The sequence below is a fragment of the Vipera ursinii genome, assembly GCF_947247035.1.
Source record: "Vipera ursinii genome assembly, chromosome: 2".
Classification (NCBI taxonomy): domain Eukaryota; kingdom Metazoa; phylum Chordata; class Lepidosauria; order Squamata; family Viperidae; genus Vipera; species Vipera ursinii.
Window position 1 is genome coordinate 123,908,968 of NC_139513.1, and position 15,873 is coordinate 123,924,840.

General features: G+C 45.3%; 2 protein-coding genes across 2 annotated transcripts; one reads left to right on the plus strand and one right to left on the minus strand.

Moving 5' to 3' along the window:
• The first annotated feature begins 361 nt into the window (after positions 1-361).
• On the plus strand, positions 362-5,479 carry DCXR (dicarbonyl and L-xylulose reductase). The gene is made up of 8 exons (XM_083353008.1): positions 362-489; positions 590-687; positions 2,785-2,939; positions 3,471-3,513; positions 3,750-3,849; positions 3,945-4,009; positions 4,499-4,616; positions 5,249-5,479. The coding sequence occupies exons 1-8, from the start codon at positions 441-443 to the stop codon at positions 5,350-5,352; spliced, it is 732 nt and encodes a 243-aa protein (XP_083209134.1). The 5' UTR covers positions 362-440; the 3' UTR covers positions 5,353-5,479.
• A 195-nt stretch (positions 5,480-5,674) lies between these two features.
• Positions 5,675-15,089, minus strand: RAC3 (Rac family small GTPase 3). Its single transcript, XM_083352072.1, has 6 exons — positions 14,942-15,089; positions 11,504-11,575; positions 8,473-8,590; positions 7,829-7,891; positions 7,364-7,523; positions 5,675-6,472 (listed from the first exon to the last, which is right to left on the minus strand). Exons 1-6 carry the CDS (start codon positions 14,974-14,976, stop codon positions 6,342-6,344), a joined length of 579 nt encoding a protein of 192 aa, XP_083208198.1. The 5' UTR covers positions 14,977-15,089; the 3' UTR covers positions 5,675-6,341.
• Positions 15,090-15,873: the final 784 nt, after the last annotated feature.

Sequence of the window (15,873 nt, forward strand, 5' to 3'; positions counted from 1 at the left end):
AGTCCATCACTGAGTCTACTCCACTGTTGTGCGCCGATAACATAAAACACAAGAACCCTTGCACGACTCCGATTTTGTCATAGGGAGCCACACCACAAATACGTGAATCTGAATCCTCCACCGTCCACAAGAGAAAAACATGGCGACGCAAGGAACCAGGAACCTCCCCTTCAGACAAAGGAGCGGTCGCCCGCCTGCGGTTTTACACCCGGTGCCCCCAAGGGAGGCTAGAAACCAGGCTTGGGTGCTGCCCATAGATCCGTAACGGGGACAGGGGGCGAGTCCTCAGGCGGGACTGCAAACACGACACCCGGGAACGGGGAGGGTTTAAGAGAGGGGCGAAATCGGCAGCGGCGGAGGGAGGGCCTCGCTTTCCCCCTCGCGCAAACCCCTTCGGGCGCCGCCTCCAACACCGGTTGGAAGTTCAGCTGCCGCGGAGGATGGAGCGCTTCTCAGGCCGCCGGGCTCTGGTGACGGGTGCAGGCAAAGGTACCGTCCACGGAGCCCCGCCGCTGGAGCAACGCTGGCGCTTCGGGGTCGAGCCCCGCCGTATTAGTGGCGTGCAACAACGTTGTGCTCCCCTTCGCAGGGATCGGCAGGGCTGCGGCGGTGCGGCTGAGCCAGGCGGGGGCTCAGGTGGTGGCGGTGAGCCGGACCCAGGCAGATCTCGAGAGCCTGCAAAAAGAGGTAGAGGCAGCGTGGCTCCTGTCTGCTCAGCCTGTGCCCAGTTGTGGATCTCCTTTGGCTTCTGCGTGGCCCGGTCCTCGCTTTTTCTCTAGCCCAGGGGTAGGCAACCTTGGCTCTTTTATGACTCATGGACTTCACCTCCCAGAATTCCTGAGCCAGCATAGCTGGCTCAGGAATTCTGGGAGGTGAAGTCCATGAGTCATAAAAGAGCCGAGGTTGCCTACCCCTGCTCTAGCCTGAAGGAAATCCTCTCTTCCTGGAGGGTCATGCCTGGGTGGTTGCCAGTAGCTCAGAGGAAGGATGGCTTTGCTTCTGGGAAACAGCAATATAAGACAAGCTTTCCCACTGGGGTCTCTGCATGTTGAACTAGATCAGTTCTCAAAGATTTTAGCCCGGGGACCTCTTTACATTTTTAGAAGTGATTGAGGACCCCAAAAAGCTTTAATTTGTGCGGGTTATATCATTGTTTATGTGTAGTATCTATGGTGCTGGAGAAGACTCCTGCGAGTTCCTTGGACTGCAAGGCGATCAAACCGGTCAGTCCTAGAGGAGATCAACCCTGACTGCTCTTTAGAAGGCCAGATCCTGAAGCTAAAACTCAAATACTTTGGCCACCTAATGAGAAGGAAGGACTCACTGGAGAATGGACTCCAGAAAATGGTAGAGGACAGGAAGGCCTGGAGGAACATTGTCCACAGGGTCGAGATGGGTCGGACACGACTTCGCAACTAACAACAATGTGTAGTATATTAGAAATTAAAACAGAGAAATGTTAAAATACTTATTTATAAACTACTCCATCATCCCCTTGAAAGAGAAGACCATACTTTGAGAATCGGTTCTAGATAAACCTTGAATTTCATTCTGTAGGGCCCTTATTACTTCAAATTTGTTTATGTTTGTGAATGGAGCTACACACCAAGTGCATCCTATTATTAGCCCACCCTCAAAAAGCCCTTATACATGCCAGATGTATGTTCCTATACATATCTGAAAAATCCCTATACATGCCAGATCTGAACTATTTGAAGCAGATCTGCAATAGAATGATCAGATCATGGATAACTGTAACTCCTAAGCAGATACTATTACATTTCATCACTCACCGTTGTGCCAAGTGCATGGCTTGTGATTTTAACCATTGCAAAAGCAGACTTTCCACCCTGTCTTTCAACTACATGTTTATGATGCCTCAGGTAACCAATTAATCAGAGTATCCAGTTGGAGATTATTGACTGATCCTAGCCATTTTTATAGATTATTGCTCCCTTCCCTTTACCCAAACATTTGAAATATTTTAAGACAAAATCTGCAGATCACAGAAAAGCTTTCAGGGATGTCCCCATTTCACCTACTTATTGGGATTGAGGAATAAACAGTGGTCCCATTTTTTACCAGCTGCTCTAGCTTTCAGGCTGTACTGAAAGACAAAAGAGCAAACTAACTTCCACCTTGTTTTCTGCATCTGGACACTTATGACTTGAACTAATCTGGAAATGCCTGGGTTTTATAGGTTAAAATCTTGTGCCTGGCCTCCTTGAAGGTGTCACTCAAAAGCTACCACTATCAGATAGCCAATTGTTCTCTATGTCCCCAGAACAGCACTGATTTAAAAATAAGCTATTTACTACATTTCTCATAATTTTCTCTATGTAGTATTCAAGGTTTAAAAGTCTTGGGGGGGGGAGTAAGGTAACAACAAAATTTCTCACAAAATTGCCATGAAAAGGGAAGTTGTACTTTGTACCAACTGAACTCTCTGCCATTCTTGGGACATTTTTCACATAGCGTATTATATTTTATTATAAGCAATTATTGCAGGGTATAGAAGAATGTAATTAGAATTGCAGCTCTCCAAAATACTCTTGAGTATCAAAAAAAATTGGATCCTTGTGTGAAAATATCCTTGCAGTTCAAATTTAATGAACTACATATCCATAGCTATTTGTTTGAAATCAGTATTCTGTCCTGGTAAAGTTTATTTTGTATACTTTGTATACTTTGAAAGAAAATTCACTTGAAAACTAGTGGTCCTAAATCCCCTACTTTGCAAACAGCTTCAGTTTCCGTCTTCCTTAATGTTACTTCTGTCCTCAGTGCCCAGGCATCCAGACATTGTGCGTTGATCTCGCAGACTGGGAAGCTACAGAGGCTGCATTAAGCACAGTAGAAGATATTGATTTGTTAGTGAATAATGCTGCTGTGGCAGTTTTGCAGCCATTCCTAGAGGTGACTAAGGAGGCCTTTGACAGGTAATCGAGGCGAGGGGGTGGCAAGCAAACAAACAAACAAATGCAGACCAAAGTGTGTGTGTGTACACACACACACACACACACACACACACACACACAGAGAGAGAGAGAGAGAGAGAGAGAAATTTTAAAGAAAATAGGACCCACAATTAATACTAGGTAACTAAAGGGAGATGGGAGATGTGAGAATTTGGTTTTATAAACCACTGATGTAGGGTTCTGATTTTCAACATTAGTGGTCTTTTCCATTTCACTTTGAACAGTAAATATAATAAAATGTTCTTCTGGAAGAAAAACCAAGCTGCAGGTGTTAATTTGCTTTAGTTTGCAAATGTTTTCCTTGTCCTCTATGAAAAAAGTGCAGACTTGTTTGTTTTAGCAACCTGATTTAGCAACTTTTGTTTCCTTATAGTAGAGATGGGATAGGGAAGACAACTTGGGGCTTAGTATGCAATCCCTGCATTTTGGGCTTCTAGCAATTTCCCACTTGGCTTTTCTTGGTGTATTTAATCTGACTTTCCTTTCATATAGATCTTTCAGTGTCAATCTTCGGGCTGTGCTGCAAGTCTCCCAGGTGAGAAATCTGCATGATATTGGAAGGACCATGTAGGACTGTAGAAGCAGCTAGTCAAAAACTTACATTAACAAATGGAATATTATGATGGTCTTAAGGAAGGTGGATTTGTGCATTTACTCAGAAATAAATCTCCACCTCACTGCTTTGGTAACCCTCTTCAGATTTAACACCAACGCCGTGGATATCATTAAAATGCAAATGATAAATGTCTGATAAATTCTTTGTTGTCATAGATTTTTGCCCAGAAACTGATTGCCAGAGGAGCACCTGGAGTTATTGTCAATGTTTCAAGCCAGGTTTCCCAACGGGCTATGTTAAATCACACTGTCTATAGTGAGTATCACTGCAGGAAAGTAAAGCAAAAGCAAAGAGAAGAGGGAAGAAATGGGAGCTTTTAATACACTTAATTTTTTTCTGTTTGCCTGCAGGTGCAACCAAGAGTGCCTTGGATATGCTGACAAAGTCAATGGCTCTGGAATTAGGCCCCCATAAGGTAAGCACCTCTGTCTGAAGAGCAAGATAAGGCAAAGAAGAAACAATAACTATAGGGCAAGCAAACAGCAAACAAAAATAAAACATTTTGTTATTTAGGTGACCTTGTAGAGCTTAATAGAAACCAAACCTGCAAAAAAATGCGAACCTTCCTTTGAAGAAAGGTTCAGTACGACAGAGTGATATTTCACCAAGAGAGACAGTTGATTAAAATGTTAGCTGTTTTCATAGTGAAAAGCCAATTCCTGAAGAGTAACCTCAAAAAGCTGGGATGAATAATGTGTGACCCTTCAAATGTTGCTGAATTCCAACTCCCATTTGGCCTTGGCCAACATGGCCTGATGAGGGATGATGATAATTCTAGATTACCAATATTAATGAGAATTCTAGACCATCAGCAGTTCTAGACCACACCTTAAAAACAGAGAACGTATCTGCTGGGTGCTTAGTCTAATGATGCATTCATTATTGCCTTTCTTCACTTTTCAAGATTCGGGTAAATTGTGTGAACCCCACAGTTGTCATGACAAACATGGGACGTCAAAATTGGAGTGATCCCCAGAAATCTGGACCTATGCTTAGCCGCATCCCGTTGGGAAAATTTGCAGGTAATATGGAATACAAACATCCTGTGTCAGAGGACACGAGAGGGTCTCTGTAGACCTAAAAACATGCCAGAGGCAAAGTGGTTAGCAATCACTGAGAAACGCACCAGTGCTGTGGCTGCTTTAAAGAGCCTGTTCATCTGGAATGTACAAGCTTCTGATCAAGGCCTATAGTCTTCCAATTGTTCTACTTCTGATATTGAAGCTGAAATAGATTACATTTCTGGAGAAGAGCTTTTCCTATTCCTTACATAGCAAGCCCTAAGCCATTTTACCTAGATAAAGTTAATGAAGTGTTTTCCTTGGAAGAAGGTGATTGTTTTTTCCAATTGGAGATTTATCTCTGGTACCTTATCATCTCAATTCTCTCTGTTATCAGCATCACACCAACTACAGACAATTTTAACAACAACAAAAATTTTCATCTGTTCCCGTGAAAAGGAATTTATGAATTTAATTGCTAGAAAAAGCCGTGAGGGTTGAGTATTTCTGACTGGATAAAGTAAGAGTAGGTAGTATCATTTGGTTTTAGGAATAGGAAATTCCTTCCTGTCTGTGAAAGGCTCAAAGATTTCTATTGATTTGATTGCCTTCATGATTTCTTTCAACCATCCTTCATGTATCTATTTTTGCAGAAGTGGATGAGGTGGTAAACGGTATCCTGTTTTTATTGAGCGACCAAAGCAACATGACCACTGGTGCCACACTACCCATTGATGGAGGATTCCTCTCCGGCTAGAATACCTTGTTGGGTAAATTCATTTGGGATGAATAGCCCAAATTCTTCATGATTTATCCGGTTTAGTCCTTTGCAAAATACTGAAGGATCATGAAATGGAACAATATGATATACCAATAAATCAATAAAGTAGTAGAAAGAATTTATCTTCTTTAATGCAGTTAATAGGAAGAGGGAGTATGAAATGTTCTTCCTTCAGCTGATGACTCTAAAACACTACTTACTTATGGATAAATGTTTATTGTATAAAATAAGAGGTGTTCAGCTCATCACTACACGATGATTAAAAACTGGACCCGTCTCCATCCAAATCCCTCAAAGCTCTCTCTAACCCAACCCCCAGCCCATCATTCCTGTCAAAAGGAAGGAGTCGCCTGACATCTTTCACACGTCTTATGGAAAGGTTCCTTCCAGGTGGCCCTCTTTTGCAGAGGCTGGACAAGGTAAAGAGACCTCCCTCTTCCCCATCTTTAGGGGAGTTTGATGATTAGTCAAACCACTCAGGAGCAGCCAACAGGCCAATGGCCTGAAAGGCAGTGGTAGCTTTGAATAGCACAAGAGTGGTCCTGACCATTGGCTTAGCTAGTGTCCCACTTCGTAAAGCACAAATGGCTTGTTCTTCAACCTGTGTCTCATTTGTCTTTCCTGCCGCACCTGGGGTTCGTTATATATTCCCACCACAATGCTCTAGCACCAAGAGAAGTAGTAAGAAAGGGCTGTTCCTTTCATTCATGAATTATGTACTAGCAGAGAGCCATGGAGTGTGTGTTTGTTGCATGGCTCCACCCTGGGGGCAGGATAGCACCGAGCTCCTCTTTTTTTTCCATGCGGCCCTTTTACATCAACACGTTAAATTAAAGAGACATTTAAAAAACACTGACTTCACACATGATGAGGGACCCCGCCATCCCCTTGTGGGAACACCCAACAAACTCTTCCTCCTCAGACCCTAGAGGAGTCATCCATAACATGTGGAACTCAGGAATGCTCTAGAACACAGTGCATTTCTTGCCAGGCTTCTTCACAGGTGGAGGACAGAGCACAGCACGGATGGCTTCATCAAAGACAGTCTTGAGGCCTCTCTGGGTAAGGGCAGAGCATTCTAGGTACTTCACTGAACCTGTGGGGAGAGGGCATCAATGAGTTGGGAACTATGCTTCTTTCTTTCTGAAGACTTCATCGGAGTATGGAGCTTTTATTATTTCATTTTTAAAAAGTTATGACAAGGAAAACAACAGGGATCCCTTAAACATTCTATTCTCTCTCTTGGCCATAGTGCTTCAACTGTGCTGGGAGGTGACCTGGCAGTTTTCTGGAACTCTCTTTGAGAATAGGAAATGGTTTGCGGTTTACTCCCTAAAAACTGCCAGATCCCCTCTAGAATTGCTGAATGTGGCCTGAAATCAGAGATGAATTTGGAATTTCTCAGGATGTCCTATATTTGGAAACAGACTGTTTTGAATATCACTTCATGATTCCAATGTTTTCCTGAATCTTGAAAGCTTGCACCAGTTTTCATAATGAATCTCCTCTCCTCTCTCCTTTTGATCAATATCGCCACAATTCATTTTTAAAAGGAAAGATGCTACTTAATCTAACACAGGGGTCCCCAACCCCAGTCCGTGGACCAGTACCGGGCCATGGCATGTCAGCAACCAGGCCGTACAAACAAGCAAAGCCCATCCATGAGATACAGGCAGCACACAAAACCATACACCCTTCAGTCCGCGGAAAAACCTCTCCACAGAACCAGTCCCTGGTGCCCAAAAGGTTGGGGACCGCTAAGAGAAAGGGAAATGGAGGATAACATCTTTCCCTGTTTAGGAAAAGAGTGATAAAAGATTCTTCACAGTTTAAGTGAATTGTGTTTTCTCATGCAACAGAATGGGAATTCAGCTGCCACTTTTCAGTAAACGTGCCATCAATATTTAACAGGGAGGGAGTTCTGGAAGCTGCAAAAAAGGGGGCCTCATTGCTCACTCCTATTCTCCACTCTGTTTCTAAGACTCACCAATTTCCCTGGCCATGGCCAGACCTTGGGGATAGGTGATGGGAGCCAATTTCTTATCGCGTAGCCGTTCTATGGTGTCCTTGTCATCTCTCAGATCCAGTTTGGTGCCCACCAAAATGATTGGGGTGTTAGGGCAATGATGTCGAACTTCTGGATACCACTACAAGTAAGACAGAATCATCTATTCATTTGATAACTAATGTAAGAAATAGATGGAGTGGCAGATAATGGTTTCAGGATCAAACAATTGTTTCTTGCATTTTAGCTGACCAAAACCTGGTTATCCTTAGAAAGAGGGGTAGGATGGATTGTCCTCCATATCCAATTCCTTTGTATTACATTTCTATTGGAGGCATCCTTTGTTGCCATCAACTAAGAGTAAAATATCCTTTATTAATCAATAGCAAGAATGTAAGCAACAGTCCCCTCCTTAGGAAAACAATGCTCAATGTGAAAGAATATTACCTTGGCTCGGACATTTTCAAAGGAGGCGGGGCTCACCAGTGAGAAGCAGATGAGAAAAACATCCTATAAGAATATGAGCAACAGTGTTCATGTGAAATAGTCAAGGTTGCAAACTTTTCTTTCAGGTCACGTCAAATCTTGGATTTCCCACCCACCCAACATCAGTTCATAGAAACTCTAAATCCGAGGTTTTATAAAACTGACATATCAGGTCATCCTGACAGTTAATTGACTGGAACTGATATTACTCATGTCTGGTTCTTATGAAATATGGAATGGGTTTAGTGTAGTTTGCACAAATAGGGCCTACTGGGACCTAAATTCCACTTCAGCACTGAACAGAGTAACAGGGTTGGAAGGGACCTTGGAGGCCTTCTAGTCCAACCCCCTGCTGAAGAACAAAACTCCATACCATTTCAAAAAAATGGTTGTCCAATCTCTTCTTAAAAATCTCCAGTGCTGGAGCACCCACAATTTCTAGAGGCAAGTCGTTCCACTGATTAATTCTAATTGCCAGGAAATTTCTCTTTAGTTCTCAGTTGCTTCTATTCTTGATCAATTTCCATCCATTGCTTCTTATCCTGCCCTCAGGTGCTTTGGAGAATAGGCTAACCCCCTTTTCCTTGTGGCAGCCCCTTACTTACCGTCTGGGGATAGGAAAGAGGTCGTAACCGGTCATAGTCTTCTTGTCCTGCTGTGTCCCAAAGGCCCAGATTTACGGGCTTTCCATCTACCATGACATTGGCAGAATAGTTATCAAATCTAGGGCAAAAGGTCTTGTCAGCAGTAGTTTAGTCAGATGAATACATTCTCAAAATAACTCAAATTCTCTTTTCTCAATTAGTAAAAGTCTCTATGTTCTCCTTTAATAAATATCTCTTTTATTACTTTTGCTCATTAAACTCCCAGCACAATTTCTATGTACAAACAATAAGCAATTAAGACTGAGGTCTAGTTAAAAACATGGTTTTCTCTTCTGTATTATGTAAGCCGCTTACAAGATGCTGTTTTCTGAATGCCTTTTGTACTTCTGTTTTGTTTTTTATAGTAAGCTAGCACTATATGGACTTAAAAAAACTGTCTTCAAAGACAGTAATTGACCATTAACAGCAGTCCCGCTGTGGAACAAATAGAAAACCAGAACCAATGAGCAGAAAGCTTAGTGTTGGACCTCTGGTAAATTTTAAAAAAACTTGGCCACAGGATTAGATAGTGCTGTGCAATACAGTGATACATTAAATTCTCTGTGAAAACACAACTTTCAACTAACTGCAGAAAAACTGTCTTTATTTATTTTTTTATTTATTATTTAAACTTGTATACCGCCCTATTCCCGTAGGACTCAGGGCAGTTTACAGGGAAAAATTAAAAATACATAACATACAAAGTCAAAATCGATTAAAACTAAGATTAAATTAAGTCCCTGAATTTAAACTAAAACCCCATTAATAAATAATTAAAACCCCTCAGTCTGAGCCAGACAGCTCAAAAACCCAAGTTTTCAAGTCCCTGCGAAATGAGTGAAGGTCGGGGGCAGTCCTAAGCTCCGTGGGAAGTTGGTTCCAAAGGACCGGCACGCCCACAGAGAACGCCCTTCCCCTGGGGATAACCCGCCGGCATTCCTTGACCGGTGGTACCCTAAGAAGGCCCTCCCTGTAGGAGCGCACAGGACGATGGGAAGTTAATGCCGGCAGCAGGTGTTCCCTTAGATAATCCGGACCCAAGCCATTTAGAGCTTTATAGGTCATTACCAGCACCTTGAATCTCACCCGGAGGGCAACCGGAAGCCAATGCAGCTCACAGAGAAGAGGTGTTACACGGGAGTATAGGGAGACTCCCATAACAACTCTCGCAGCTGCATTCTGCACCAGTTGAAGCCGAGTGGTCCTCAAGGGCAGCCCCATGTAGAGAGCGTTGCAGTAGTCTAGCCGGGAGGTCACGAGCGCATGGGTGACTGTGCGTAGGGCATCTGGCGCACCAGACGAACCTGGGCAAAAGCCCCCCTGGTCACGGCTCCTATATGGTCTTCAAAATTGAGCCGTGAATCCAAGAGGACGCCCAAGTTGCGAGCCCTATCGACCGGGGGGGGGGGGGGTAACACCTCACCCCCCATCATTAGTGGTGGAACAACCTGGTTTATCCGAGATGCCGGTATGCACAGCCACTCAGTCTTGGCAGGATTGAGACGAAGCCTGTTTCTCCCCATCCAAACCCAGACCGCTTCCAGGCAACGGGACATCACGTCGAGTGTATCACTGGGTTGGTTCGGGGTGGAAAGAAAAAGTTGGGTATCATCAGCGTACTGATGATACCCCACCCCGAAACCACAAATGAGCTCGCCCAGCGGTTTCATGTAGATGTTGAACAGGAGGGGAGAGAGAACCGACCCCTGGGGGACTCCACAAATGAGAGACCTTGGGGCGGACCTCTGCCCTCCCGTCAACACTGACTGCGAGTGGCCCAGGAGGTAGGAGAACCACCGTAAAACAGTGCCTCCCACTCCTAACCCCCTGAGACGCCGCAGTAGGATACCATGGTCAATGGTATCGAAAGCCGCTGAGAGATCTAAAAGGACTAGGACAGAGGAACATCCCCTGTCCCGAGCCCGCCAGAGATCATTCACCAGTGCGACCAATGCCGTCTCCGTGCTGTACCCAGTCCTGAAACCCGATTGATACGGGTCAAGATAATCCGTTTCCTCCAGGAACAGAGGGAGCTGATGCGCCACCACACTCTCAACAACCTTCGCCAAAAAGTGAAGGTTGGAGACCGGATGATAGTTATTTAAAACAGCTGGGTCCAGGGCAGGCTTCTTGAGGAGGGGCCTCACCACTGCCTCCTTCAAAGCGGTGGGAAAGATACCCTCCTTCAAGGAAGCAGATATTACTGCTTGGAACCAGCCTCGTGTCTCCTCCTGAGCCGCATAGACCAGCCAGGAGGGGCACGGGTCCAGTAAACAGGTGGTGGAACTCAGTCTCCTCATGATCCTGTCCACGTCATCGGGGGAAACAGGGTTGAACTCAGTCCAGGTAACATGCTCAAGACCACTTGATTCCTCCTTTCCAGACTCTGCCCAGTCAGAGTCCATTGTCTTAAAGTGACAATGTGCTCAACATTAGTTAATCTGTATATTACGGTACATACCAATAGGTTATATAATAACATTTCAAGATACGCCTTGAAAAGATCCTTTTCTCTTCTCTGCAGCTAAAGCAAGAAAATAGAATGGAACTTGTGAACATTTATTTTGTGAAACTAAGTTTGAGGGCAATCCTGGGAATTACTTTTGCCAACATGAGCTATGTCACATCATAATATTTCCACACTGTATATGCTCATACGCAAAACAATGTAAAATCCTCAAACACCTCGTCTTCTGCAGAGATCACCCAAGGACACTTTATGCATATGTGAAGCTACACTATGGAATAGTGGCTAATCTTGACTTCTTGGTGGATGTACATACTTAGTTAAGTCCCACGCTAAAACTCTTCATGCATGATTGAGTTTACTATTTCTCTGTATAGAACTTGGTCACGCTTGAAGGCCCCCTTGGTGTATCAAATTCTTCTGATATCCAGCGTCTCCAAATCCTAATATGGAAACAGTTCAAATCACTGTGCTTTTGCATTTATCTTATCTCCTGAAACCTAAGTTTTCTCCCACAGTACTCACACAGTGGGGATGTATTCTCCAGGGAAGGCATTTGTCGTGTAACTGATCAACAGACAGGTCTTTCCCACAGCCCTGAAAACATGAAAGGAGAAACATTAAGCTAGATAAATACAGTAAGATGATAAATCCAAGAGTTTGGAGGAAAAACAGATATGCTCTATAGCCCTAAACCTCGTTACTAACTCAGGTTTCTTTGCATCCCATACATAGAAAGCACATCTACATATCATCATTATTATTGTTTGTCATCAGATAGTCTGAATGTGGTATACTTACTACTGATTCCTTCCCAAAACTCTAAGACAGTTAATATTGCTATAACATATATTTTTCAAATCATTTTTTTGTAATGGATGATAAAGATTATTTTGCAGCAATTCTTCCAATGTACTCAAAAACTATTATTTAAATTACCAGGGCACAATCAGATTAAAAATTAGAGGAATAAAATGTAACACATTCAAATTTTGAATTATTAACCCAAGAACACCTTAATGTTGACTTTATTTCACCTTATATTGTAACTCACTAGTAACCTTACCTTCTGCAAGCTCAAGAGCTCTTCTTACCATGTCCTGGAAAAGCCAATGATTAAACTGGTAGACTAGAAATCCATACTTTTGGCCCAAAGATAATGTCAGCGACATGTTGGCACATAAGAGTGCTATTTGGCAGGAAAACAGTGCTGAAGCACCCTATTTCTTAGGATGCCTTTGAAATAGCTATTCAGAAGATGGCAAACATATTACTCCCTGCTATTTATCTTTCAATGCTCCCAAGCAATTAATGCTCTTTCTACAGACTATCTTGAGATCAGCACCATTTTTAGCAAACCAAAATGTAATAGGAAGAGGGTGTCAAATAATGCATAATTTGGCTCTCACTTCTAATTTTGAACCAGGGATATGTTTTTGAGATTAAGGATCTGAATTATAATTTAGAGGACTTTCTTTTGTTAATTGTGTAGCACTTATAGAGTATGTCCGAGTATTCAAAATAATGTCCATATATTCTCATATACTAAATACAAGTGCAATGCAGTGGTTAGGGCAGTAGTTTGGCATGGGGATGACCCTAGTTCAAGCCCACCTGGCCCAGTGACAAAAACTCCCTTTGGCCAGGTAGTCTCCCTCAGCCCAACCTATCCCATGGGGTAGGTTACTGTAAAATGGGAGAAGGGAGCTCTATGAACACTCCCGAACTTTTGAATGAAACCACTTAGATAATTTCGTATTGGGGCAGTGTACCTGAACTAATGGGCAGTGAGGACAGATGCCTGCCACAAATTAGATGGGTAGATAGACGTTGAACTCAGATGATAACTATATTATTTAATGCATCCTAACAGCAAAAAACTACAGCTGTTATCTCTTTTCGTCCTCAGAAATAAGCCCACAGTACAGAATTCCACCACACAGAGACACAGCAGCGAGGCTTACCTGTAACTCCTTGGCTTTCACTTAATGTATTATATGATCCAGGCATGATGATTTGTAATAATCAATGGCTTACCAAACAAATAACTTGTTTAAGCACCATCCAGCCACTAACAGCACAATCCAACAACAAACCATGATTAAGTAGATCATTGGTTAGCATGATGCATGAATCATGGCAGTGACTACCCCAAAGCACAATCAGCAAGGATCTAAAGCTCGAAACTCAGCAGCACCTGCCAATTCCCTCCCCCTCCCAACACATGTTGCAAAGTTATGCTGTACAGCCACAGTCCAAAATCTCTTCAAATTATTCTGGAACCACGGGTGGAAACTTCCACAAGTCCCTTCCCTGCCCCAACAGGAAAGCACAATACTAAATAAATTAAGATACGATTTGCTGCCCTTTCACAATGCTGCAAAGTAGCTGCTTCATTCTGCTTAGTAGGATGGATGGTCTCTGGGTACAGGAATCTAGAATGCTTCAAGTCCAACATTCCAGTACTCTACAGACTAATCTGTTGTATTTTGTAGATATTACAGAGGGAGACTTCACAGAATTACCCCAAGCGTCCCTTTTAAAAAAAAACCCTGCTTTTTAATGCTTCAAGATGCCCCCACCATCTTCTGTATGCAATAGTCTCGTTTAAAGCTCTATTCTCTACTAAGTACCCATGTCATCCTAGTAAGCCCTTTTCACCCACCCCTTCCCCTTGTGGTACACTTGACCCTCCCCCCCCCTTCACCCACTGTTAGGGGATCACAGAATGTAAGAGAGCCAGAACTTAAAATCCCTGGGGTTGGGCACTGGATGGAGTCTGCTAGTCCTAGTCCTAGGTTTTAAACTGGCTTTCTTTTCCCATCATTCTGGAAGCAAGCTGGACAAGCATCCCGAATCATCATCCCACTCAAAAGATGCATTTTTATTTTATTTTTTATTTTAATCCCATTTATATCCCGCCCTTCTCCGAAGACTCAGGGCGGCTTACAAGCTTAGCAGTAGCCTTCATTCTATGTATATGCCTGCTTATTAGGGCTTTCACACACACACCCCAAGCGGCATTATTACAAAGTCAGCTTAATTGCCCCCAACAATCTGGGTCCTCATTTTACCTACCTGGGAAGGATGGAAGGCTGAGTCAACCTTGAGCCTGGTGGGATGCGAACCTGCACTAATTGCAGGCAGCCGGTGTTACTTTAAGGCAGCGTTTTCCAACCTTAGGAACTTGAAGATGCGTGGACTTCAACTCCCAGAATTCCCCAGCCAGCATAGCTGGCTGGGGAATTCTGGGAGTTGAAGTCCACGCATCTTCAAGTTCCTAAGGTTGGAAAACGCTGCTTTAAGGAGGCATTAGCCCACTGCTCCACCAAGGCTCAATCTACACTTTTCGGTACAATGAGAGAAGTTTTGGGGAACAAGGCTTCGACTGCTTCCCGGCCACAGCACAAGGCTGAAGGGCGAGGGATCAAGGCAGCTGCTGCTTGAGAAAGCAGCCTTATCAACCCACATGGCGAGGCTAAGGGGGACCAGGAAAACAGATGGGGGGCGGGAGAACCTCCCTTGAGACTGCAGCAGCAGCAGCAGGAGGGATGGGATGGCAGAGCTGAGCAACAGAAGAATGGCGAAGGAGCAGTCAGTCACCAGCAAGGCAAAGTCTTCAGAAAGGGGCGGCTTCGGCGACAATAGGTGGAGAAAGGCGCCCGGGCGCCTTACCGGGAGAATGGATGGGCGTGCGCCCGGCGCTTCCCAGCTCCATCTCGCCTCGCCGCCGGCTCCCCACCTCGGGCTCGCTTCCGAACCGAAGGGGGAAGGTTGAATGCGACCTCCAACCCCCACCTCCATCCCCGAGGAAAAAGGCGGCAGCATCCGTCCCCGCTTCCTCACGGAGCCCGGCCCCACCCTTCCTTCGCCCAGCGGGCAGGCAAGCGCATGGATTGATTGCCCAGCGGCGCTCCCCTCCCCCTCCCCCCCCCCGCAAGCCCCAGCCCCGCCGTCGCTCACCCGTCTCCCACCACCACACACTTGATGGCCTGCATCTGCCCCGGCAGCGCGCTGGGCTGGGAGGGGACGAAGGCGGCGGCGGCGGCGGCACCAGGCTCAGCGCTTCTCCTGCCTTGGCGATGGATGCCGCCCCGCAGCCGCAGTGAGCGAGCGAGCGAGCGAGACCCGTAGCAGGGCGGGGCCGGGGAAGGAGGAGGAGGAGGAGGGGGAGGGGGGACGGAGGCAGAGCGGGAGGCCGGGGGGCCCCTCCCTGCGCCCCTTTGCTCTCCAGAGCCGCCGCGTGAAAGGAGGCGGCCGCGGAGAGCAACACACACACACACACACACGCGCGCGCGCTTTCCCGCCCCCACCGGGATCCCGGCGTCTCTCCCGGCTTCTGGAGGGGCTGAGCTTGGGAGCAGCCCGGGCGGTATCTTAGCAACTGGCGCGCGTGCTGGCAACCTCGCCCGGGGCCGAGCGCTGGGAAGGGGCCGGCGGCCCTTTGTAATGAGGGGGTGGGGAGGATTGGAAGCCGACGGCTGCTCGCTGCCTGGGTCGGCGGGCCAGAGCCTTTTTTCCCCCGGGGCGAGACGGCTTTCTTACCATTACTTAAGACCTGCTTGTAGGATTGAGCGGGGAAGCTTTTCCAATTCAGGTCTTCGGATATTTATTAATTTATTTATTTTTTAATTTTTTTTTAAATTCCATTTATATCCCGCCCTTCTCCGAAGACTCAGGGCGGCTTACGAGCTTAGCGTTTGGCGGCTTAAAATAGGCTTTGTTCGCGGGCGCGTGGATTTACAGTTTTGATTAGTTTAAAAAAAACAACAACACCACCATAACCCACAACGTGTGGCCTTTCTGCCTGTCATAAAGGTGCCTTATTGAGGGCGAGGCAGTTAAAGGCCAGAATTTGGGCGGAGCCCGAACTGGCAGGCGGCAGCAACCCGGTC